The 25,017-nt window shown below is 37.2% G+C and overlaps 1 protein-coding gene across 13 annotated transcripts in view; it reads left to right on the plus strand.

Annotated features, from left to right (window-relative positions):
- Positions 1–18,753, plus strand: part of NEBL (nebulette) — a 371,607-nt gene extending 352,854 nt beyond the window's left edge. For 12 of the 13 annotated variants that reach the window (XM_064368377.1, XM_021666830.2, XM_064368376.1 and 9 more), the window contains 2 exons: positions 11,442–11,548; positions 12,782–13,377. In XM_064368377.1, the coding sequence (XP_064224447.1) occupies positions 11,442–11,548; positions 12,782–12,958 (284 nt within the window). In that variant the 3' untranslated portion in view covers positions 12,959–13,377. Of the gene's footprint in view, positions 1–11,441; positions 11,549–12,781 lie in introns of all 13 variants that reach the window. The other variant, XM_021666840.2, reaches the window with a different exon arrangement.
- Positions 18,754–25,017: the final 6,264 nt, after the last annotated feature.

Raw genomic sequence — 25,017 nt, forward strand, 5'->3', positions numbered from 1 at the left:
TGGGAGGCCAAGGTGGGCAGATCACTAGAGGCCAGGAGTTTGAGACCAGCCTGGCCAACATGATGAGACCCCCATCTTTACTAAAAATACAAAAATTACCCAGATGTGGGAGTACACACCTGTGGTCCTCACTACTTAGGACACTGAGACAGGAGAATCACTTAAACCCAGGAGGTAGAGGTTGCAGTAAGCCAAGATTGTGCCACTGCACTCCAGCCTGGGTGATGGCATAAGACTCTGCCTCAAAAATAAAATAAATAAATTTCTGTGATGAATCTAATCATTAGAAAGATGAACTATTTCTTCATAATGAAAATTCCAATTTGTAGGCTATCACATGATTATATTTTACCATCCTGTCCGTACAACTAGCCTATGAAAAAGCACACATTATGCATTGTTAACAAGTATGTGTTCATTCTATTACTTCCCTGAGAAACAGTTTCGGGCTTCTGATTGAATTTGAAGCCCTTAGAGAAACTTGTATTCTTAGTCTCAATAGACAGGAATGAAAGAAATGTCATACATTTTCTTTTCTGAGTATGAAGTTGGGGAAAGGATCAAATACTAATGAATAGCACTTGTTCTAGAATGCACACGTGTCTTTCATTGATTTGCCAAGATTCAATCAAAGGGTTCGGTATGTGTATGAAGGAGAAACATCTGACACTTAAAGTAGAAACAATAAAACATTAAAAATCTATTTCCTGTGAGGCTGAGTTGATTTGGAGAAAGAGAAGTTTTGATTGTCAGAAAGAATATAAATGTGGCTCTAGCATATGTGTCAAATGAGAAAGCTCGTTGGGAAGAGCTTCATAAACTGTAAAGTCACATGCATGTAAAGGAGAAAATAGATATTCTTGCTTACCAAATGGTTGAACATTATCAGATGAAATGAAAACAGTCGTTTTTGGTTTATATAGATTAAAATCGATGTCCAAGTTGGATCATACACTGGATAGATATGCATGCTTCCCTGTCTGTCTCATGTGCAAAACTAATGTGATTGCCACAGTCTCAAATTTCCCTGCTTTTCTCCTCCTTCCCATTTTAGCCAGATGCCCCACATAAAGCCCTAGGTGAGCAGGTCATGGAGATTGGATCATGACTTCAGAGGAACTCTTTAAAATTTCCACGTGCTGGAAATAATACAGTGGGGAAATATTGTCTGAATTTTCTGCATTTTGCTTGCCTTTTATCTGTGGTCCTGGCTCCTTGTCATGTACTTCATCCCTTGTGGCCAGATTTCCTACTTCTTACTGCCTGATCTTTCCCTCTAATATTTCTGATATGCCCATGCTACATTTTATGTCTGTTGGGGGGAAATAGGGGAGGGACAGCGGGGGGTGGGGAGTTGGGGAGAGATAGCATGGGGAGAAATGCCACATATAGGTGAAGGGGAGGAAGGCAGCAAATCACACTGCCACATACGCACCTATGCAACAATCTTGCATATTCTTCACATGTATCCCAAAACCTAAAATGCAATAAAAAAAAAATTAGGAACAGGGTCTTGCTCTGTCATCCAGGCTGGAGTTCAGTGGCAAATCTTAGCTCACTGCACCTGTAACTCCTGATCTCAAAGGATCCTCCTGCCTTAGCCTCTGGAATCACTGGGAGGACAGACATATGCCACCATGCCTGGCTAGTATTTTTTTATTTTTGGCAGAGATGGGTCTTGCTCTGTTGCCCAGGCTGGTTTTGAACTCCTGGGCTCAAAGGATTCTCCCATCTCAGCTTCCTGAGTTGCTGGGATTACAGGGATGGAACCACCATGCCTGGCTATATTTTTCATTCTGGTCCTTGATCTTATTCTTGTGCCATATACCTGACCCATGTATGTAAAACTTGTCTACTGGTCTGTCGGGTTCTTACCTTGTTCCTGTCTAGCTAGCCTTACAGTTGTGTGCAGTCAACCTGTTGACCTCCCTACCTGGCAGGGAATCTTTATGCCTGCCTGTTTGTCCAGCCCCACATAGAGGATTAGGGCTCTCTGAGACCCAGACAATCATTCACATTCAGTTTCTCATATTTCTCTATTTTCAAATCATGTCAGGGACATGTTGAGTCAGTTTTATTATGTCTGTTATATATATGTGCCCATTCAGCAATTTAATCAGTACCAAGATATGTCTATGATATTTAGTGTGGCTTTTTGCTTAGGATGTCTAGTGTAAAACTACATATGGGAGCTCCTTATGGATTGATGATATTCCCTAAGGGTTCAAGAAAAACCAAAGGCAATGCCATTTTAAGTCTTCAAAAAATATTACATGCATTGATCCAAATAGTATTTCTAGAATATACTCTGCAATGGAATAATGAGAATTTCTTTCATTGTACTAAAGTAATGAATCTTCATATCAAATATTGATTTATACAACATGGGCAGTAGAGGAAAATTGGGATTTGCTGTGAGCTGACTCTTCAGTCATGGCATAATTTGCATCTACAAGCCAGCCTTAGTGATATGGATACGTGAATGGAAATGGCGTCTCTGCCCACCTGCCAGTTTCATGTTCTGAATTGCTTTCATCTTATGAAAGAACTGCCCAAAGTTATGTAGTTCTTGTCAGGAAGCTACATATGTATCTGTACTGTACATTCCTCTATTTCCTTTCAGTCTTGTTTTGGGGGATGGCTCACACATGTTCATGTGCACACAGACATACCATATGGATTTTGTGCCATGAGAATATTATTAAAGACTCTATAATTTGGGAAAGACATTATTTTCTTTTCTCTCACTGACAATCCTGCTTGTATTTATGGTTTGAATTATAGTTACAACTTGGAAAGTTTATCCTAAGAAAGCTTAAATGAGAAACAAATCTGAGGGAAAAAAATGCAAGTTGCAATTCAAATCTAAATGTAGGAGTAAATGGGCTAGATTATTCTGAAGCAAAACAGCAGAAATTCTAAATCTAAAGCTATCTAGTTGTATTTAAACCATTTAGCTCAGTTCTGTCAGAACATTTGCAGACTAATTTTTTCTAGAGAAAAAGAAGTTGGCTTCAAAATCAGAATGTACTGATTTTCTTGGTTTGTGAGGCTAATCGAGTTTAACTGGCGGATAATTAAAAACACAACTAACGTTGTGTGTTTTTTCAATATTTAGGAACTGCAAATTCCTCAAAATAATATTTTAGAGAAGTCCTTTTTTTTTTTTCCCCCCACTTTTTTGAGACAGAGTTTCACTCTTGTCACCCCAGGCTGGAGTGCAGTGGCATAATCTTGGCTCACTGCAACCTCTGCCTCCTGGGTTCAAGTGATTCTCCTGTCTCAGCCTCCTGAATAGCTGGAATTACAGGTGCCCACCCCCATGCCCTACTAGTTTTTGTATTTTAGTAGAGATGGGGTTTCACCATGTTGGCCAGCCTGGTCTTGAACTCCTGACCTTGGATGATCCACCCACTTCCGCCTCCCAAAGTGCTGGGATTACAGGGATGAGCTACTGTGCCCAGCCTAGAAGTTTTTGTTAGAGACAACTAAGTCAAATATATCAATGAAATGGTGAAGTATAATGTCTGTATGTGTAGTTTAAAAAGTATAAAGTACATACGTTTCCTTTTGCAGTTAACAGGCAATAAAGAATCTTTAAATATTTTATTTAAGCAATATTATAAACCTGGTTATTTATATTTAGGGAAGGAATGGTTAAAAAAATCTCTTGGAATTGTATTTTCAACTAAATCCTTCATACGTCGGTGGCAGCATTGCTTATTCTAATACTGATGGTCAGGAGGTCTTTTTCAGGCAGTGTTGTGCACAGTGACTTTGAAGATTGTTAGGTGGCATCATTATGAGGCCATTGTTACTCAGTGGGAATGTGATTGAAGTCACATTAGGAGATGTGATATTGAACATAGGCTTGAAATTTATCATACAAGATAAGGCGACTGCAAAATTGCCCTGGATAAAATAGGTTAGTATTGGCAATGGGAAAAAGAAACAAAAATTAAACAGACACACACACACACACACACACTGCACGTGCACATGCTCACACACACATGCACACACTCTCTTTCCCCAGAGACTTGTCAGATGCTGAAATGACTCTCGCAAGAAATCTAAAAGTCATTGCTTCAGAAATGATGCTACTTGAAGTTTGCTTTTCCAAAAGTGGATGAATTGCTATCTCTATGATTTCTTCCAGGGATATTTTACCATACTTTATCAAAACTTTACAAAACTTCTGGTTGGATGTTTACTGCACATATACACACAAATTAATGACCAATAGGGTAACCTCTGTGAGCCTAACAAGCCTGGCTGGCACATATCCTGTGCATTTAAACTCATTTTTCTTTACTTTTTCTCTTTCTCATTTCTACTACCTCAAGCGGGAAGGGTTGACTGCCTCCTTTTCAAACTTCAGACCAAATCTACTTCTTCCTAGAAACTTCTCTGCTCAACATACCATAGTGCTCTGGTGTTTCTGAATTCATAGTGGTTATTTTGAAATTAATTGCACACAGCTTTGTTATTTCTTCTGTAATAATTTGGGTTTAGTAGAGTCAAGAGTTTGGGGTCTGAAGTCAGATTTTTGGCATTAAATTCTGGCTCCCCCTGGTTTCTGATATTTGACCAAGTTACTTCATCTGCTATCCTTCAGCCCCTTCATTGGTGAAAAGATTATGATGGTGATTACACCCACTAATGCATGCAACACGCTAAGTGCAGGGGTGGAGCGTTGTAAGGAAGCAAACCGAATGTCCCAAATTGCCCGAGACTAAGGATGTTCCTGAAAAGCAGAACTTTCAGAGCTAAACTAGTAAAATCCTGAGCTAACAGGATTGTAACCATTTACCTTATATTGTTAAACATTTATTGTATGCAGATTCTGTATTCCTGAGAAGTAGAGTCTTATCTTACCTCTTTCCCCCATTAACTTTCACAGGGGCACACATCTGAGTGCTTAAATACTTTTATGTAGATTGCATTTTCTTAAAAAGATTTGTAGTTTGTATAGTATGAATGTGCTTAATGTCAAACAACTGTACACGTAATGATTGAAATGATACATTCATTGTATGTATAGATTTGCAATCTTAAAGTAATAGCAATAAATGTGTTATTACTATAAGTAGCATGCATTACTGTAGTATTGTCAGCAGTAAGCAAGATATAGGATATACTATAAGCAGGATATATTATAGGCATAGAAATAAAATTGAGCTAAAACTAGAAAATTAAAACAGGTAATACGAGAGTCCTGTCAAATGGGGAAGAAGGAAGCCAGTGATAGTTTAGTAGGTCTGCATTGTGGCTGCTCATTTGAAAAATAAGACACCAGCCAGGCACGCTGGCTCACACCTGTAATTCCAGCACTTTGGGAGGCCAAGGTGGATGGATGGCTTGAGCCCAGGAGTTTGAGACCAGTCAACAAAAAATACAGAAAAATTAGCAGCGTGTGGTAGTGTGTGCCTGTAGTCCCAGCTGCTCAAGAGGCTATGGTGGGAAGATGGCTTGAGTCTGGGAAGTGTAGGCTGCCTGAGCTGAGATGGCATCACTGCACTCCAGCCTGGGTGACAGAGCCAGATCCTGTGTCAAAAAAAAAAAAAAAAAAAAAAGAAAGAAAAAAAAAGACACCAATACTCAATTTCTTTTACCACCACCCTAGATTCAGATTTATTATAATTGGTCTGGGGTACCTGAACGTAGTACGTTTGAAAAGATCCCAGGTGACTTTAATATGCAGCCAGGGTTGAAACCACTGCAAGTAACTGATTGTTCCTCTGTCCTCAGTCCGTAATCTCCTTTCCTTCCTTTCCAGGGTTTGTTGCTCCTGCTGAAACTGATTTCAAAACAACAATGATGATTGCTTTTCTTTTTAAATGATTCCCAAAGCTTGAGCTTGATTATTTTGTATCATGACGATTAGGCATGTCTTTAAAACTTAGTGGTTTTAACTCAATTGTAGAGCACTTCATTTTTATATTGAAGTCTGTGTATTCTTTGTTATGCAGTACCCTATTTCTTAGGCAGTTCCCTTTTCAGAGCTTGTCATTAAGAATCTGCAAACTAAAATCCAGAGGCAGTCTGGCTTGCTTGTGTATTCTGCAGGGAAGGAAAAGGGGTTTCTGTAGTGCTAAGAATTCTTTCAGATTAAAAAATAACATCTTGTTTCTGGATTAGGCATAAACTTTGTGGATTCAGCTCCCACTTATGGCTTGTGGGGAAAAGCAGATGTGAATAGGACTTGAGCCTCTGACATGAAACTCTCAGTGACATGTGTAAAAGCAATTTGAGCAGAAGGGTCCACATCATGGCCCTATGTTATAACCAGGCGGCACAACCACCTTGCTCATGGACTAGGCAGGATTTAACTAGGATCTAGTTTATTATTTAATACTTCCAAACTAGTGGCATATTCGTACTTTCTCTTTTAGCAATTCCTTGCTGCTTGTCTAAATAGAGATTCTTTGTCCTAAAAAGAAAAACAAAACCTCATTAAGTTCTTTGACATGCGTTAGCTGATAAAACAGTAGTCAAGTGTTAGAAAATATGACAATAATTGCATTGTAACCTGGACTCTTCATTGGGAAATTTCTGAATGGTGATTTTCTCCCTTTTTCTGGATTTCTTCAAAAAGTAAGCCCATAGGAAAAAACCCAAATTATTTTCTCTTCACATTACCTCTATAGTCAATAAAGTACTTTTTTTTTTCTTTATTTTTTTTGCATTAGGAATTTGGCCGACTGTTACTCTGTAGTCATTGAGGGGCCTTCAAAACCTTCACTTTATCTTGGATGACTTGAGATCTTTACTGTGGCTTCACTACACAAAGATAATTTTTCTGCTGCCTTCCTGCTCGATCTCTAAGCCTCTGTTGTATTTTGTTCTGCAAAGTGGGAATGGTGCCTATTTTAGATAGTTGTTGCAGTAATTAAATGACAACATACAAAGCACCATGCACCAAGAACACTTAATTTTATTCTCTTCGTTCACTCGGTCTGGTTACATCCCCCCGGGTGAACTTCTTTTTGAGTACTCTTCAATCTTTACTGTGGGTACATTTCTTTCTTTCATTTACTCTAATCTTTGTGTGTTTACATATATTTCCTCTTTTTTCCAGTTTCAGATTTGGTAAGCCTCTTAAAATGTTCTCAGCAGGGAGCAGTGGCTCATGCCTGTAATCCCAGTGCTTTGAGAGTCTTAAGAGAATCACTTGAGGCTGGGAATTCGAGAACAGCTTGGGCAATGCAGTAAGATCTTGTCTGTAGGAAAAAAGTTAGCTGGGCATGGTGGCATATGCCCAACTACTTGGGAGGTCAAGGCGGGAGGATCACTTGATTCCAAGAGTTTGAGGCTGAAGTGAGCTATGATCACAACACTACTCTCCAGCCTGGACAGAGTGAGACCCCATCTCAGAAAAAAGCTTTCTTCCTCCCTTTTAATCTTCTGTTTTATGATCTTCATATGTACTCACTTCTTTATCTTGGTTTTATCTCTTTCCATTTTAATAATAAATATTAAACAAAATATTAGTATAGGCTATATGTGAAAGTACTTTATTGTACAGTAGAAGAGACATTTTGATATTATAAATATTGTAGGATATTCCAAATAGAGCTGAAATGCTTAGAGCTTTAGTCAGCTTCTAGATCTTTGGTCAATAAATCTTACCAATGTGAAATGAAATTTGAGTCTGTGTATTTTGCTGCCTTAGTATAACTAAAACTATTGTTTGTGACTTTAATGTTGTTGAAATAAAAAAACCTGTCAAACTCACTCTTTGGTTAGAAAAGCCATTCCCTTTATTGTCACCCGTCTCCAGCAATGCCAGTAGTATCTGATTACAAGCTTAATAAACAGGGACTATGCTTTTACTCTTGATTAAAAAGCCCTTGTTTGTTGCCAAATTAACCTAACATCTTGCTTTTTAAAAATCCTTTGATTCCATATGTTCACAGGAGAAATCTCATACATGGAATAGGTATCTTGCAACCAAATTCTCAATGAACCCAATGTAAAGCCATTGCTTTAGATTTCCTTTTTCTTATTTTACGTAACTTTCCAAAAACAGGCATTCATGTAGCATAACAATAGAAAAGTAGTGTTTATGCCTCTTCTTAAATTGCCATTTTGCTTTTACTAAGTTAATTTCTTTAGGCTTTCAATGATGTTTGTCTTTTTTTTTTTCCCCACTCTGTTTCACTCTGTTGCCCAGGCTGGAGTGCGGTGGCACCATCTCAGTTCATTGCCACCTCCTTCTCCTGGGTTCAAGTGATTCTTCTGCCTCAGCCTCTCAAGTAGCTGGGATTACAGGCACATGCCACCATGCCCAGCTAATTTTTTGTATTTTGAGTAGAGATGGGGTTTTACCATGTTGGCCAGGCTGGTCTCAAACTCCTGACCTCAAGTGATCTGCCTGCCTCAGCCTCCCAAAATGCTGGGATTACAGGCGTGAGCCATCATTTATGGTTTTTATAAACTCTATAGGAGTTCCCTAAAAACTCTTTTATTATACCAGGTAGATAACAAGGTTTTATAATCCCAAAGAAACTTTTTAATAAGTAATTCATCCAGAGAGCAAATGAGAATAATCAATAAAGGCATGACGATAAACTGCAAGGACTAGATAGATGGATTATGTTCCTCCAAGGTTTCTCCTTCTAAACTCTCTCCCTGCTCTCTCCAACATACACATATTTAGGATTCATACATTACTTTTCTTGCTGTATTTGAGTAGCACATGTTCCCTTTGAAAGTCACGTATAAATAAGGAGTAGGCATAAATGTACCTTTTTTTGTGTGTGTATATATATAAATGTATGTATATATACAAACACAAAATATACATATGCACACACACACTGACACACACACACACACACTCTGGGTAACAGAGTGAGACCTTATCTCAACATATATGTATGTTAAAATATTTGACATAAGGTCTCACTCTGTCACCCAGGCTGGAGTGTAGTGGTGAGATCACATAGCTCACTGCACCCTTGACCTCCCAGGTACAAGCAATCCTCCCACCTCAGCCTTCCTAGTAGCTGCTGGGATGGCAGCGTGCACCACCACACCTGGCTAATTTTTTTGATTTTTAGTAGAGACAGAGTCTTGCTATGTTGCCCAGGCTTGTCTCGAACTCCTGGGCTCAAGCAATCCTCTTGCTTTGGCCTTCCAAAGTGCTGGGATTACAGGCGTGAACCACCATACCCAGCCTGCTTATTTTTTGAAAGCCAAAATGAGAGAACATTATTAAGCAACATTCTTGAACTGTCAGTACTTATGGACACTAAGCCGGATCGTGATGTCTAAACTGAGAGAACCTGAATGTCTGACAGAGTATGCGATAGCGTGGTTTCCCGGTTCTTTTCAGAGTTCACTCCTGAAAGTTTTTCCTAAACATTTTAAGATGGCTGTGCTTACCTCTATACATCAGGACTCAAAGTTCATAGTTAAATGGTATAACAATGAATTAGAATTTAATTTTTATAAATTGATAGAGATGTTTATTTAATCTTTAAAACTTTACATATAGATTCAAGTAGTAATTAATGAAGCCACGAGTTGTTTAAATGGTTAAAAACCAATGCAAGATTGTTAGTCTAGGGTATGCAGCCTGAATCATTTAGTTGGAAATACCCTGAGTAGGGTATTTCCTCAATTTGGTGAAAGGCCAGGTGTCCAGGACCATCGTGCTCCAGGAGAGCAATTGTTTTTGTCACTTTTTTTCTTTCTGGCATGCCTTGAACATAGTGGACAGTAGTAATTATTGTTACCATTTGTGAAGGCTTACTGTGTGCCAGGAAATGCAGTGAGCTCTATGCACAAATTAACTAATATTTGCTGAGAGCAGAGGCAGTGAATGAATGAATGGTCAATACTTCCAGATTCAAATACATAGAAAAACCTCCTTACTTAGCTAATTAAATGGGCCTGGAGATCTATGGGAAGTTTATTATTTTTTCTTCGTGAGTGGATTTTGACAATATCCTTAACATCTCTTGACATTAAATATTTAAGTGTTGAAAATGTTAAAAAGTGTTCTTTTCTGAAGTATTAGATGTTTAATGATGTTTTAATGACTTTACAGTATACTATAATTCAAGTGGAGATCTTGGCAATTTCTCTTTGATCCCCTCTCTGGACATTAAGCATAATTTGTAATAACTTTATAAGATAAATTCACTTGAGCTATTTTAAAAATTTCCATTTAATCAAATATAATTATCATTTGGAGAACCTATTAAATGATTTGTAATTTTCTGATAATTAAACTTCTTTAAAGTATTGATGATCTCACGTATCATTAGAGTGAATTTGCTACTCATAAAATATTAATTATTCATAACACCCAGAATTAAATGTTCTTATTCCTTTTATTATAAAAACTGTTCTGAATAAATCAACCCATTATAATTACTTTATACACTCAACCTGATTAAACAAAAATGGCAAACTATTATATATTTTATAGCACATGACATAAAAGTTTTACTAATGTAGCATATAAATTATTCAAAACACAATGAAGGGCATGCTATGAAAACACCCTCATTTATAGCTCATGTTTCTGGTTACAGATAACTTACACACATTCACAGAGAAACACGCACACAAACATATGTCTGTTGATTCTGTGGGATTTTAAAATCTAGCTTCTGTGTTGGCTTCTCTAGAATTCAGAGTTCTTCAAAACAGGAACTCTGCCTTTTGAATGTCATAATTAGTGGTTTGGAGAGCACAAACTAAATGAATACTATTTTGATACTTTTTTAATATAGAAAAATAATGTTTATGAAATTCTGGTTTCTCAGGTGTTTGTAACATATCTAGTTGACTTTTTTAGTCTTGATAAGTCAGCTAATATCACTTATTCATAAAATAAAGGCTTCATAGATTCTAAGTAAATGTTTCTTTAAAGGGTATAGACTTTTTGTTAACTACTGAACAAACATACATTGCTAAACATACGTTATGTTTGCCATCTTTTTAAAAGTAACATTCAGCTGTATGACCTGAAATATTGACAGTATCCGTTATATGAGAAATACTCTATGAAAACATTTACACTCTGTCATTGGTTTGGTAATGCCATTAAATTCCTTTAAAATTCTAATTTTTCTTTTGGAAAATGCCGAAAAGGATCACAGGGTCAAATAAAAGCATGATTTCATTCAGGGAGTATGACAAATTTTTGTTTATGTTTTTAACATAACATCTGCAATAGAACAACAAAAATATTTAAAATATATTTAACTGCATGCTACACTGATTTTCTTTATGTGTCCTTAATTACTAAGGTTTCTACTAATCTAGAGATCACTTATAGCACTGCAACCTAAATTTCACAACACTAAAAAGGCATTTTATTTTAGAAGCTTCTAGCAGAGGATAACGTCGCTTTGAGGGCTTGGGATGGGTATTTGGAGGCTAGCTTTACGAAATCTTTGTGTCTGTATATGTTTAACATGTAGCGCCTGTTCTTCCTGGAGCCTATCAGCAAAGCCATTCCCAAGGCTATGGCTACATGCACCAGACCAGTGTGTCGTCCATGAGATCAATGCAGCATTCACCAAATCTAGTAAGTGTCCATTTGATACGTTCCTCCTTATCTGGTCTTCCCATTTCACTTCAGGCATGTAAATACATGTGGAGTAGAGTTCAATTGAAAATGTTGGGTATTTTAGTTTAAAGATAAATGATGATGAAGCAAAAAATTTACAGAGGTAAACTGTTGAGAAAGAAAGGCATTAATAAGCGTTATATAAAACAATAAAACATACAAAGAATCTACCAGTACAGTGTCCTAGTTGTTACTTCACGATTGGTACTAGCTGATTATGATCTTGATTCAGGCCTTAAGAGCACAGATATTTGATGGTTGTATTTACAAGCTGATCTTAATCAAAATGAACGCAAAAGCCTAAATTACATGGCCGTAATTGGAAGCCTTGAAGTACTGGTTTATACATTCAGTGTAAAATTTGGAAGCAGTGTTCAACATTTTCTAGTTATACTTGACTTCTCATGCAGAAATTACTTGTACAAGCCCTTGACATAGTCTCTTGGTCTTTGGCTCAACAATTAGAAACAGGAAACTCTTCTACATTGTCCAGTAACTTGAATTGCTCTAAAATTCTCTGGGTCCCAGCCAATGTCCTCAGTCTATGAATGTACTTGATTTTGAGATTGTCTGATGTTAATGTTAGCTAAATGCTTGGCCTTAAACAAAAACAAATACAGGAAAACTCATTATAATAATATAAGTATAATTGAATATGTACCTTAGCATTCAGAACATTTGTATGCTAAATTTCTCTCACAGTGATACAAAAACCTATATAGTGAGTATATTAGGGATTTTTTCTTTTATTTGTGTTACATATTTTTAAGAGGAAATAAACATTTTTAGCACCTACTTAAGAAAAGTACATTGCCAGGAGAGATTTGGTCTTCTCTGACATATGGCCTGTTTTGTTCATTGAAGAATATGAAATCGCATGTAATCTAAGGTTTCTGGGGTTATCTGAAGCTGGGGGAAACTTGGCTTTATTATTTCAAAGCTAGCTTTTTGATGGGCTAGCTGTCATATTTAGTGAGTTTTCTATCCGTGTTCCAAAAATAGTAAGCTTTTTGCTAGACTAGTAAAGTTCATAACAGCACAATTAGATGTTAGGTTTACAGATTTCCAGAGATACATGTGTTTGAAAACATTCCTAATAGTTACTTTATGCGTGAGTTGGTGTGCTGTGATTGGAATTTGTGGCTGTAGCTATTTTGGTATTCATTGTGTAATCCCTTCTTCCTTTTTCAGAGGACCTACCGAGCCATGTACGATTACAGTGCCCAGGATGAAGATGAGGTCTCCTTCAGAGACGGCGACTACATTGTTAACGTGCAGCCCATTGATGATGGCTGGATGTATGGCACGGTGCAGAGAACGGGGAGAACAGGAATGCTCCCAGCGAATTACATTGAGTTTGTTAACTAATTATTTTTCCTTGCCCTTTGAGCTTTATTCTAATGTATTCTAAACCTAATCTTTTTAAAAGATAGAAGATACTTTTAAGACAACTTGGCCATTATTTTACAATGATGTATCCTTCCTTTGACAATTAGACACACAGGTACCAGGAAGAAGGAATGACCTCTGGGCTGAAAACAGCAGCATTTTCAGTAATTGCTACAAACAAAAATCATTGTGTCTGGAGACCTGGTGCTGCTAATTGTGTTAGTGGTTTCCTTTGATTGGCTATTGAACCCTTCTGGGAAATGTATTTTTGTAGACTTTAATAGAGATGTTGATTGTCCCTTAAATGTAGCGCGTATATGAAACTCGTTAGCTGTCACTTTGGAATCACCAGAAGTCAATTCTCTTAACTCGGTAATGCAGCCAATAATGTAAAACCCGTTTTGCTTTTGAGTCATGAGGCAATTTCCAATATTAGTGAAAATTGCCAAATATAACAGATATAAACAGTGGCAGAAGGACAGTCTGGTTAAAATTATGTTGACTGGTGGCCTTAGGGATCTAGAAACTTCAACTAAACAGAAATTTTCTCCTTCCCTAGGCTGACTGGGGTCTATTTATTTCTCATTTGTACCAAGGTATCTCCTACTTTCCATGTATATTCTATGGACCCAAATGTATGCTCAGTTCCACAGAATGTCAGGACCAAATAACTTCACAGCTACTCTGCAAAGGGCAAATTATAATGTCATTGATATAATTTCCCTAGTAGCGTTTACCCTGTTGCATGTCATGTAGATTCAAGCTTCTGTAACATAGGCAGCTGCACTGCCCGTTCCTATTATTGAAGCAAAAAGGGTGACTAATAACAGCCCTTTCTTCCTCTAGTTGCCAGCTCAAGAGAAAAACATACTTTGAAAAGTTGCTTGAGATTTTCCTGCTGCATTGCACTCTAGTTTTGAAGGATTTACACCTTAGGAAATAACATGTATATTCTAGTAAATAAGCGGTTAGGTGTTCCATTGAACAGCTTTCATTAACTTAATGCCACCACTGATTTCGAACTGAAGAAATTGTAACAGGAGCCAATGAAGCAGTGGAAGCTGGAGTGTGACTGGAAAAATACCCGGTAGACAGTTACCAATTCCAAACAGATATGATCTGGTGTCTTCTTTTGGAAAATGGTATTCAAATTCTGGAATGGAAATCTAGCCCCTGAAACTGGTTAATCAAAAGACATCCTTTTCTGTTTTCTGGCTTTTATTTTCTAAATCACCTTCAAGGGAATGAAACGAGAATGTCATCGGAGATTTTTCAGTACTGGCCCAAGAGGCTGTTCTCTAAGAAAGAAATTGTCGTGTTTTGATTTTCGAATAAGTGACTTTGCAGGCTTTTGCTAGATTCACAGCCACCAGTGCAGCCCTTGCTGGTGGGTCTTGAAATTTCCTCCAGAGCCTGCAGTCAAGGCCATCGAGCTACTGGTGCCCATCAGCAATCCAGTGTTTTTCTGATTGTGCCCTTTATTGTGGCCTGCAACAGGGTAGCATTAATTTAGGGTCTGACTTCACAGTTATGATAAAACTGAAAAAGAAAAATTGCAAAAATGTACCAGCATATATGGGTCTTGCGGATATCTGCCTTATATGTTATATTTAAGGAAATTAACAAAACATCCTGCAAACATCTTTTATGGAAATGTTTACTAGTCCAAAGGCCAAAGCTAATTTATTTACACTTTAGAAAAGTTATCACATGCTTTTGAAAATCTGTGATTTCATTTCATTAGGCTAAAAGAGCAAATAAGCTTTATTATACTGAAGCGGCTTCTATATGCCACTGACATAAAGTTTAAAAAATAAATTCAGGCAAATAACTAGAGAGTTCTTTTAAGGGGGTTTTGCAGGTTACCAGATAAGCAGCTTGACTGATTTTCCCTCATTGAAACGGCCAGTGAGAATTAAAGTGACAAAACCCCATATCTGTTTTCGTATATTATACACAAACCTACAAAGAGAAGCTGAACTTGCAATGTTTTTTGCAAAAAATCTGTCATTAAAGCGGAGAATAAAACATCTGCTCAATTTTATTTTACTAAGTTTATATTTACATTTCACCCAGGCAGGGCATCTTTTTGTGATTATAAAAAAGAATAGTCGTTGATTAAATTTTTAGACTAAATGTAGGACAGGTACAATTTTAGATAAATAGCACATCTATAGGAAGCACAATGAAAACTGACTTGAAATAATGCTTGTAATCAAGAAAGTAATTTCATCCACTGATTTCAAAACCAGATTCACTGAATATAAAAGTAAATACATATTTGAGGAATAAGTCTCTTAAAATTTTAAGCTTCACGTAATAATGTTTGCATAGCAAGATATTTCTGCTTCAAGCCTTTAGGAATTAAGACCTGATCAGAATTTAACTAGAAGGTAGTTATTTTACACTGAAGACTAAAGCTGAACAAGACATTGCATGTTCATGAGGCCATAATTTGGTAGTGTTGGCAATTGTTAATAAAGTGTGTCAGGATATTAAGCATCTCAGGAGAAATACTGGAAAATGTATGTATAAAACCAAAGTACTATTTTTAAAAGCATCATTTAAAAAAATTACATGCCTGAGCAACTTTTCCACTTTTCATATGCTTCCCTCCCACCTTCAATTTGGCAACAGGTATCTCGTGCATAAAGCTGACAGCTAAAGAAGATTTTTAAATATTGAGTTAAAGATGACTGTGTAAACGCCCAAGCACAGAGAGCATGCACCTGCCTTTCTAAGTTTGATGTGTTCTCAAGCCTGACAGAAGCACAAGGAGCAGTTTGATATACTTTTAAAAGGTTCTGAAAACAAAATTATATGGGTATCCTCTCTTGAGCAAAGGATAGCAACAGAATATATTGCTTTTGTGTAAGCTTTTGTAGTACACATTTTTACTAATAATTCTTGTTCTCTAGAAAGCTTTCTATTTCTAACCTATGGCAAAATGAATCCTTCATGTCTTCTTGTTATTGTTTACACACTTGCAGTGTAGCTCAGTGTGAAATATTTATCTGGTTGTCAGATATCCATGAAGGAGGCCGTTGATAATCCCAGGTCTCCCCGACATCCATAGACCACACAGGCATTTGTAAGCACCGTTTCCACAAGCACCTTGTGGGAATATGGATGAGAGTAGAAGATGATTAGACCAGCCCTTCTCTGGCCGCTGGGTTCATTTCTTGAAGAAGATGCAGATCTGGTTTTTCCAACGTGCCACAGTCTTTCCTTACCCTCTCCGTGCTGAGCTTGACAACATTCTGGGAGTGAGGAACAAGACTTCTAAAAAGATAGTGGGAGTTCAAAGGGTGTACCTCGTTTTCAGGTTCATCGATCTCCAGTGGAATGTTTTCAGTGAAAAGATGAAGAAAATGTGTGTATCTTTAATAACACATCCCTATAGAAAGTGGATAAAATATATACCAAAATTATAATACAGATATATACAAATATAGGTGCCTTTTTGATTACTCTTGTGTATCTAGTATGGTCTTGGAAAGAAAAGCAAGCAAGCAAGTTGCTGCCTATTCTATAGTAATATTTTGTTACACGTGATTGATACTTTTGTGGTAGGGAAGTGGGATGCTCCTGACATATTTGAGGTGTTAGCTGATTGTGTTTTATCTCTAAAGGTTTAGGACTTTAGAAAATGCTAACTTCTTCCATCTATTTCTGAAAGGTTCTTTGTGGATTTATAGAGTTGAGCTATATAAACATTAACTTTAGATTTGGGATTTAAAATACCTATTGTAAAATAGAATAATTATGTTATGAGGCTGGATTCACTACACAAGATGAACTTCACTTCATAATTATACCTTTGCGATTTGCTTCTGATAATCTGAAAGTGGCTAGATTGTCGTTGTTTTGAGTAATGTGATATGGAGGTGGGAGAGCTTTTAGTTAAGTAAGAAGCTATGTAAACTAAAAAGGATGTTAAAATAAAAGTCTCTTTCTGAAGTATTCCATGCCTTTTGGACCCTTTTCAGGCAACTAACTGTCAACTATTGATCAAAAAAGTCAAGGCATTGTATGTTGCTTCTGTGGTCACTATTCCATGATGCTTAGACTACTTGAATCCGTAAACTTGGAAGAAACTTGGAGCAAATTTTCTCAGTTGTCTGTATTACTTCAGTATATTCATGGGAATGCCATAGGATTTTTGTGTTTGATATATGGTATCCAGTTTGCATAGTATCTACTTCTTTGTAATCCGTTTGCTATTAAGAATGATGTACTTTAAAGGAAAAGAGAAAACTGCATCACTTTTCATTCTCCAGTGTCCATGCAATGAATTGCTGAGCATTTGGGAAGCAGCACCAAGTGCGTTACAGACATGATGTGAAACTGTTGATCTTTGACCTGTGATCAAAACTGAACCATTGTGGAGTTTGGCTTCTATTTGCTTCAAAATAAGTAGAATTTTGGTTGACGATTAATTTGCAAGACTAACGAGAGTGTAACAGTTTTGAAGAAAACATGGAGTGTTTTTCAAATGAAGGGGCTTACGGAATGTTACAATGTTATTAATTCGGCTTTTGTTATGCAAATTGTTAACACCAGCTATTAAACTATATTTTAGTAGAAATGCTTTAATTCATATTTTTTTCCTCTACACTGTGAATCTTTAAGCCTTGGTGGACTAGAGCAACATCGTGCTGCCCAAAGGACTAACCTATGCAACCTAGTTCACATTTTAGTGGATGTCGCAGTTAATGTGTAATTATTTCCCCTGCTTAATGTACAGCAGCACTGAAATGACACATTAAGCCTAGCATCACATTGTATAGTATAGTCACTCACAAACCCTTCAAGGCTACCCTAATCATTAATATTAATATTTGTTTGAAAGCAAATCACCGATTTATCTATTGAACTACTTGAATGATGGCAAACCAGGAACAATAGATGGGTGTGTCAGCCGTGGCTTTCATGTGTTCCCTGCAAGTGGTCTCCTGTGATAGAACTGTGTTCTCAAATGCACTCTCTTCAGGGTCGTAATATTCTGTGTCTTCTCTCTGTGTTTGTAAAACATTATAACACATTAATTTCCTATCTCTACACATTTGGTTTGCTTAAATAAATGCAGGATATAAAAAATGGTTCTACTTCTTGGCTCTCACCGTGGTTTCTTGGAGCATGGGTTGTTAGATGCAAGTAATGCACCCTAATAATACCCCAGGTCTGAGGTTTAACATGACAACTCACATCAAATCACATCAGAGGTGTGTGCTGGCTTCGGTGCATTTACATTGGTGAATCATTCAAGATATTTTCTTCCCCAAATAAACTTAGTTGTAAGTGATAACAGTATTATGCTTTTCCAAGCTCAGTATCTTTCTGATTTTATATCAAAGTACTGCAATAAGGCATCATTATAGTTAACTTCTTTCAAGAACAAACTCCTCATATATCCTCAATAGTACAATTCTAATTTTCTTATATTTGTAAGATGAAAGAAATGGCTTGGAGCATAGAATAGAAAATGCACAAATTGAGTACATAAAATGGGAAGAAACTCTGATTTCTCAGCTAAGAAAGGCTCATTTATCATAGAACACAATTACTTTTTCTCCCCCTACGCTTCCCGTAATTGAAAAAGTGAGTTAGTCCCTATTTTTCACTTTCATATAAATCTGTGTGGTTTGGATGCTAGTCTTATTGTATTATTTTGTAAAAGTTTCTCTTTGGCTCATAATCCTTCCTAATTGTAAACCGATAAACTTTGCAGATGACATCTGCTCATAGAATAAACACTTCTTCCAAATCTTGAATTTTCTGTTTTTTACATTCCATAAGTATGAAATGAATATTTTCACAGTATTATGAATCAAACACACTATTTTTGAAATTACAAAACAGCACATATATTTATTTGAAGAGTTTACTACCTTTTTCTCCCTCTGAGGCTTTTTTCTTCCATTCACGATTACAAATTTACTCTTTGGAACCCAGGCCACAGAGGAAATGAATATCTTAGATTTTTTTTTTTCTGACAAAAAATGATTTAGGTTTAAAATAGACTGTGTTTATAATTTTATTATCTTAAACATTTGTGAGGTTTTACAGGTAACTGTGACATGCCTATCAAACAACTTTTCTACCAAAATTCTGCAAAAATGCTCATATGTAATAAACTAAAAAGTAGATAAAAGGGAAAGTTGAGTTCTTTTCTTTATATAATCTGCTTTGATGTGGTTTGGCTGTCCCACCCAAAATCTCATCTTGAATTGTAAGCTCCATAATCTCCATAATCCACGTGTCAAAGGAGAGACCAGGTGGAGGTAACTGGATCATCGGAGGCAGGTGGGGATTGGTTGCTCCCATGTTGTTCTCATGACAGTGAGTGAGTTTTCACAAGATCTCATGGTTTTCTGAGTGTTTGTAGTTCCTCCTGTGTTTATTCTCCTTTCTACCACCTTGGGAAGAAGGTACCTTGCTTTCCCTTTGCCTTCCACCGTAATTGTAATTTCCCTGGGGCCTCCGCAGTCATGCTGAACTGTGAGTCAATTAAACCTCTTTCCTTTTTAATTACCCAGTCTCAGGCAGTTCTTTATAGTAGTGTGAAAATGGACTAATGTATGCTTCTCCTACACAGAGGGATTAAATATGAGTTTTGTTATGGCAGAAAACTAGATATGATCCAGTTGTGAACTTTAGCTCCTTTCTGTCATTCTAAGCAAAATTCTCAGGCCTTTGCCTGTTATATTTGTATTTGGGGGCTGCAGGGTTCTGATGAAAAAACAAAGCAGAATGAGAAAATGTATTCAAAAGGTGAAAAGCCAATATTAGAGCCAAGGGTCTAGTGACTGATTTTGTGTTTACATGATGGCATTTTAATCTTTGTAGCTTTTCCCCTACAGCTTCTTTTTTTCTGTTTTGAGCAGCAAACATGAAAGGGAATAGTAAACTAAAATAGAGAAATGGACATCTAAACTCCAATTATGCTACCTGAGGAAAGAGGAAACTTTTCTGCATCCCAAACTGAGTCATCAGATCACTCTTTTTTTTTTTTGCTTGTGCCACTGTACTTGGCTTGGTGGCCTATTTTTTAAAATATTTTTATTGTACTTCAGATTTTGGGGTGCATGTGCAGATCATGCAGGATTGTTGCATAGGTACACACATGGCAATGTGGTTTTCTGCCTCCATCCCCCTGTCACCTACATCTGGCATTTCTCCCCATGTTATCCCTCCCCAACCTCCCCACTACCCCGCTGTCCCTCCCATGGCCTCCCCAACAGACCCCAGTATCTGGTGCTTGCCTCCCTGTGTCCATGTGTTCTCATTTTTCATCATCTGCCTGTGAGTGAGAACATGCAGTGTTTAATTTTCTGTTCTTGTGTCAGTTTGCTGAGAATTATGGTTTCCAGATTCATCCATGTCCCTACAGAGGACACAAACTCATTTTTTATGGCTGCATAGTATTCCATGGTGTATATGTGCCACATTTTCCTTGTCCAGTCTATCGTCAATGGGCATTTGGGTTGGTTCCAGGTCTTTGCTATTGTAAACAGTGCCATTATTAACAAACATGTGCATGTGTCTTTATAATAGAATGATTTGTAATCCTTTGGATATATACCCAGCAATAAGATTGCTGGGTCAAATGGAATTTCTATTTCTAGGTCCTTGAGGAAGCGCCACACTGTCTTCCACAATGGTTGAACTAATTTACACTCCCACCAACAGTGTAAAAGTGTTCCTATTTTTCCACATCTTCTCCAGCAGCTATTGTCTCCAGATTTTTTAATGATCACCATTAAAACTGGCGTGAGGTGGTATCTCAGTGTGGTTTTGATTTGCATTTATTTAATAATCAGTGATGATGAGCATTATTTCATATGTTTGTTGACCTCATATATGTCTTCCTTTGAAAAGTGTTCATATCCTTCACCCACTTTTGGATGGGTTTGTTTATTTGTTTCTTCTAAATCTGTTTTAGTTCTTTGTAGATTCTGGATATTAGCCCTTTGTCAGATGGGTAGATTGCAAAAATTTTTTCCCATTCTGTTGGTTGCTGGTTCACTCTAATGATTGTTTCTTTTGCTGTACAGAAGCTGTGGAGTTTAATTAGGTCCCATTTGTCTATTTTGGCTTTTGTTGCCAATGTTTTTGGTGTTTTATTCATGAAGTCCTTGCCTATGCCTATGTCCTGAATGGTTTTACCTAGGTTTTCTTCTAGGGTGTTTATGGTGTTAGGTCTTATGTTTAAGTCCTTAATCCATCTGGAGTTAATTTTACTGTAAGATGTCAGAAAGGGGTCCAGTTTCTGCTTTGTGCACACTGCTAGCCAGTTTTCCCAACACCATTTATTAAACAGGGAATCCTTTCCCCATTGCTTGTTTTTGTCAGGTTTGTCAAAGATCAGATGGTTGTAGATGTGTAGCATTGCCTCCAGGGCCTCTGTTCTGTTCCTTTGGTCTATATCTCTGTTTTGGTACCAGTACCATGCTGTTTTGATTACTGTAGCTTTGTAGTATAGTTTGAAATCAGGTAGCATGATGCCTTCAGCTTTGTTCTTTTTGCTCAGGATTGTCTTGGCTATGCAGGCTCTCTTTTGGTTCCATATGAAGTTTAGGGTGGTTTTTTTCAGTTTTGTGAAGAAGGTCATTGGTAGCTTGATGGGGATAGCATTGAATCTACAAATTACTTTGGGCAGTATGGCCATTTTCACAATATTGATTCTTCTTAACCATGAGCATGGAATGTTTCTCCATTTGTTTGTGTCCTCTCTTATTTCCTTGAGCAGTGGTCTGTAGTTCTCCTTGAAGAGGCCCTTTACATCCTTTGTAAGTTGTATTCCTAGGTATTTTATTCTCTTGGTAGCAATTGTGAATGGTAGTTCTCTCATGATTTGGCTCTCTGTTAGTCTGTTATTGGTGTATAGAAATGCTTGTGATTTCTGCACATTGATTTTGTATCCTGAGAGTTTGCTGAAGTTGCTTATCAGTTTAAGGAGATTTTGGGCTGAGACGATGGAGTCTTCTAAATATACAATCATGTCATCTGCAAATAGAGACAATTTAACTTCCTCTTTTCCTAATTGAATACCCTTTAGTTTTTTTTCTTGCCTAATTGCTCTGGCTAGAACTTCCAATACTATATTGAATAGGAGTGGTGAGAGAGGGCTTCCTTGTCTAGTGCTGGATTTCAAAAGGAGTGCTTCCAGTTTTTGCCCATTCAGTATGATATTGGCTGTAGGTTTGTCATAAATAGCTTTTATTATTTTGAGATATGTTCCTTTGATACCTAGTTTAATGAGAGTTTTTAGCATAAAGTACTGTTGAATTTTGTGGAAGGCCTCTCTGCATCTATTGAGATTATCATGTGGTTTTTGTCTTTGGTTCTGTTCATGTGGTGGATTATGTTTATAGACTTGCATATGTTGAACCAGCCTTGCATCCCTGGAATGAAGCCTACTTGATTGTGATGGATAAGCTTTTTGATGTGCTGTTGCAATCAGTTTGCCAGTATTTTATTGAAGATTTTTGCATCTATGTTCATCATGGATATTGGCCTGAAGTTTTCTTTTTTTGTTGAGTCTCTGCCGGGTTTTGGTATCAGGATGATGTTGGTCTCATAAAATGATTTGGGAAGGATTCCCTCTTTTTGTATTTTTTAGAATAGTTTCAGAAGGAATGGTACCAGTTCCTCTTTGTACATCTGGTAGAATTCAGCTTTGAACCCATCTGGACCTGGAGTTTTTTTGGTTGGTAGGCTGTTAATTGCTGCCTCAACTTCAGCCTTTGTTACTGGTCTATTCAAGGTTTCAACTTCTTCCTGGTTTAGGCTAGGGAGGGTGCAAGTGTCCAGGAATTTATCCATTTCTTCCAGGTTTACTGGTTTATGTGTATAGAGTTGTTTGTAGTAATCTCTGATTTTAGTTTGTATTTCTGTGGAATGGTGATATACCCCTTATCATTTTTTATTGCAACTATTTGATTTTTCTCCCTTTTCTGGCTAGCGGTCTATTTTGTTGATCTTTTCAAAAAACCAGCTCCTGGATTTATTGATTTTTTGAAGGGCTTTTTGTGTCTCTATCTCCTTCAGTTCTGCTCTGATCTTAGTTACTTCTTGTCTTCTGTGAGCTTTTGAGTTTTTTTTGATCTGGCTCCTCTAGCTCTTTCCATTTCGATGATGGGGTGTCAATTTTAGATCTTTTCTTCTCATGTGAGCATTTATTGCTATTAATTTCCCTCTAGACACTGCTTTAAATGTGTCCCAGAAATTCTGGTACATTGTGTCTTTGTTCTTGTTGGTTTCAAATAACATCTTTATTTCTGCCTTCATTTCATTGTTTATCCAGTCGACATTCAGGAGCCACTTGTTCAGTTTCCATGAAGCTGTGTGGTTCTGAGTTAGTTTCTTAATCCTGAGTTCTAATTTGACCGTACTGTGGTCTGAGAGACTGTTTGTTATGATTTCCATTCTTTTGCATTTGCTGAGGAGTGATTTACTTCCAATTATGTGGTCAATTTTAGAGTAGGTGCAGTGTGGTGCTGAGAAAAATGTATATGGGATGGAGAGTTCTGTAGATGTCTGTTAGGTCCACTTGGTCCAGATCTGAGTTAAGTCCTGGATATCCTTGTTAATTTTCTGTCTTGTTGATCTGTCTAATATTGACAATGAAGTGTTAAAGTCTCCCACCATTATTGTGTGGGAGTCTAAGTCTTTTTGTAGGTCGTTAAGCTTTATGTACCTGGGTGCTCCTGTATTGGGTGTGTGTATATTTAGGATAGTTAGCTCTTCTTGTTGCATTGATCCTTTTACCATTATGTAATGACCTTCTTTGTCTCTTTTGATCTTTGTTTGTTTAAAGTCCATTTTATCAGAGACTAGGATTGCAACTCCTGCTTTTTTTTGTTCTGTTTGCTTGATAAATCATCCTCCATCCCTTTATTTTGAGCCTATGTGTGTCCTTGCATGTGAGATGGGTTTCCTGTATACAGCACACTGATGGGTCTTGACTTTTTATCCAGTTTGCCAGTCTGTGTCTTTTGATTGGGACATTTAGCCCATTTACATTTAAGGATAATATTGTTATGTGTGAATTTGATCCTGCCATTTTGATGCTAGCTGGGTGTTTTGCCTGTTAGTTGACACATTTTTTTCATCGTGTTGATGGTCTTTACCATTTGGTACATTTTCAGAGTGGCTGGTACTGGTTGTTTCTTTCCTTGTTTAGTGCTTCTTTCAGGAGCTCTTGTAAGGCAGGCCTGGTGGTGATGAAATCTCTCAGCAATTGCTTGTCCATAGGATTTTCTTTCTCCTTCAATTATGAAGCTTAGTTTGGCTGGATATGAAATTCTAGGTTGAAAGTTCTTTTCTTTAAGGATGTTGAATGTTGGCCCCCACTCTCTTCTGGCTTTTAGGGTTTCTGTGGAGATATCTGCTGTTAATCTGATGGGCTTCCCTTTGTGGGTAACCCAACCTTTTTCTTTGGCTGCCTTTAGCATTTTTTTCCTTCATTTCAACCCTGGTGAATCTGGCAATTATGTGCCTTGGGGTTGCTTTTCTTGAGGAATATCTCTGTGGTGTTCTTTGTATTTCCTGGACTTGAATGTTGGCCTGCCTTGCTAGGTTGGGGAAGTTCTCCTGGATAATATCCTGAAGGATGTTTTCCAGCTTGGATTCATTCTCTCTGTCACATTCAGGTACACCTATCAAACGTAGATTAGGTCTTTTCACATAATCCCATATTTCTTGGAGGCTTTGTTCATTTCTTTTCACTCTTTTTTCTCTATTCTTGCCTTCTCATTTTATTTCATTGAGTTGATCTTCAATCTCTGATATCCTTTGTTTTGCTTGGTTGATTTGGCTATTGAAACTTGTGTATGCTTCACGAAGTTCTTGTGCTGTGTTTTTCAGCTCTATTAAGTCAGTTATATTCTTCTCTAAGCTGTTTATTCTAGTTTAGCATCTCATCTAACCTTTTTTCTAGGCTCTTAGTTTCTTTGCATTGGGTTAGCACATGTTCTTTTAGCTCTGAGAAGTTTGTTATTACCCACCTTCTGAAGCCTGCTTCTGTCAGTCCA

Source organism: Aotus nancymaae, unplaced genomic scaffold (assembly GCF_030222135.1).
Source record: "Aotus nancymaae isolate 86718 unplaced genomic scaffold, 86718_ANA_hifiasm-v0.15.2.pri h1tg000077l, whole genome shotgun sequence".
Taxonomy (NCBI): Eukaryota; Metazoa; Chordata; class Mammalia; order Primates; family Aotidae; genus Aotus; species Aotus nancymaae.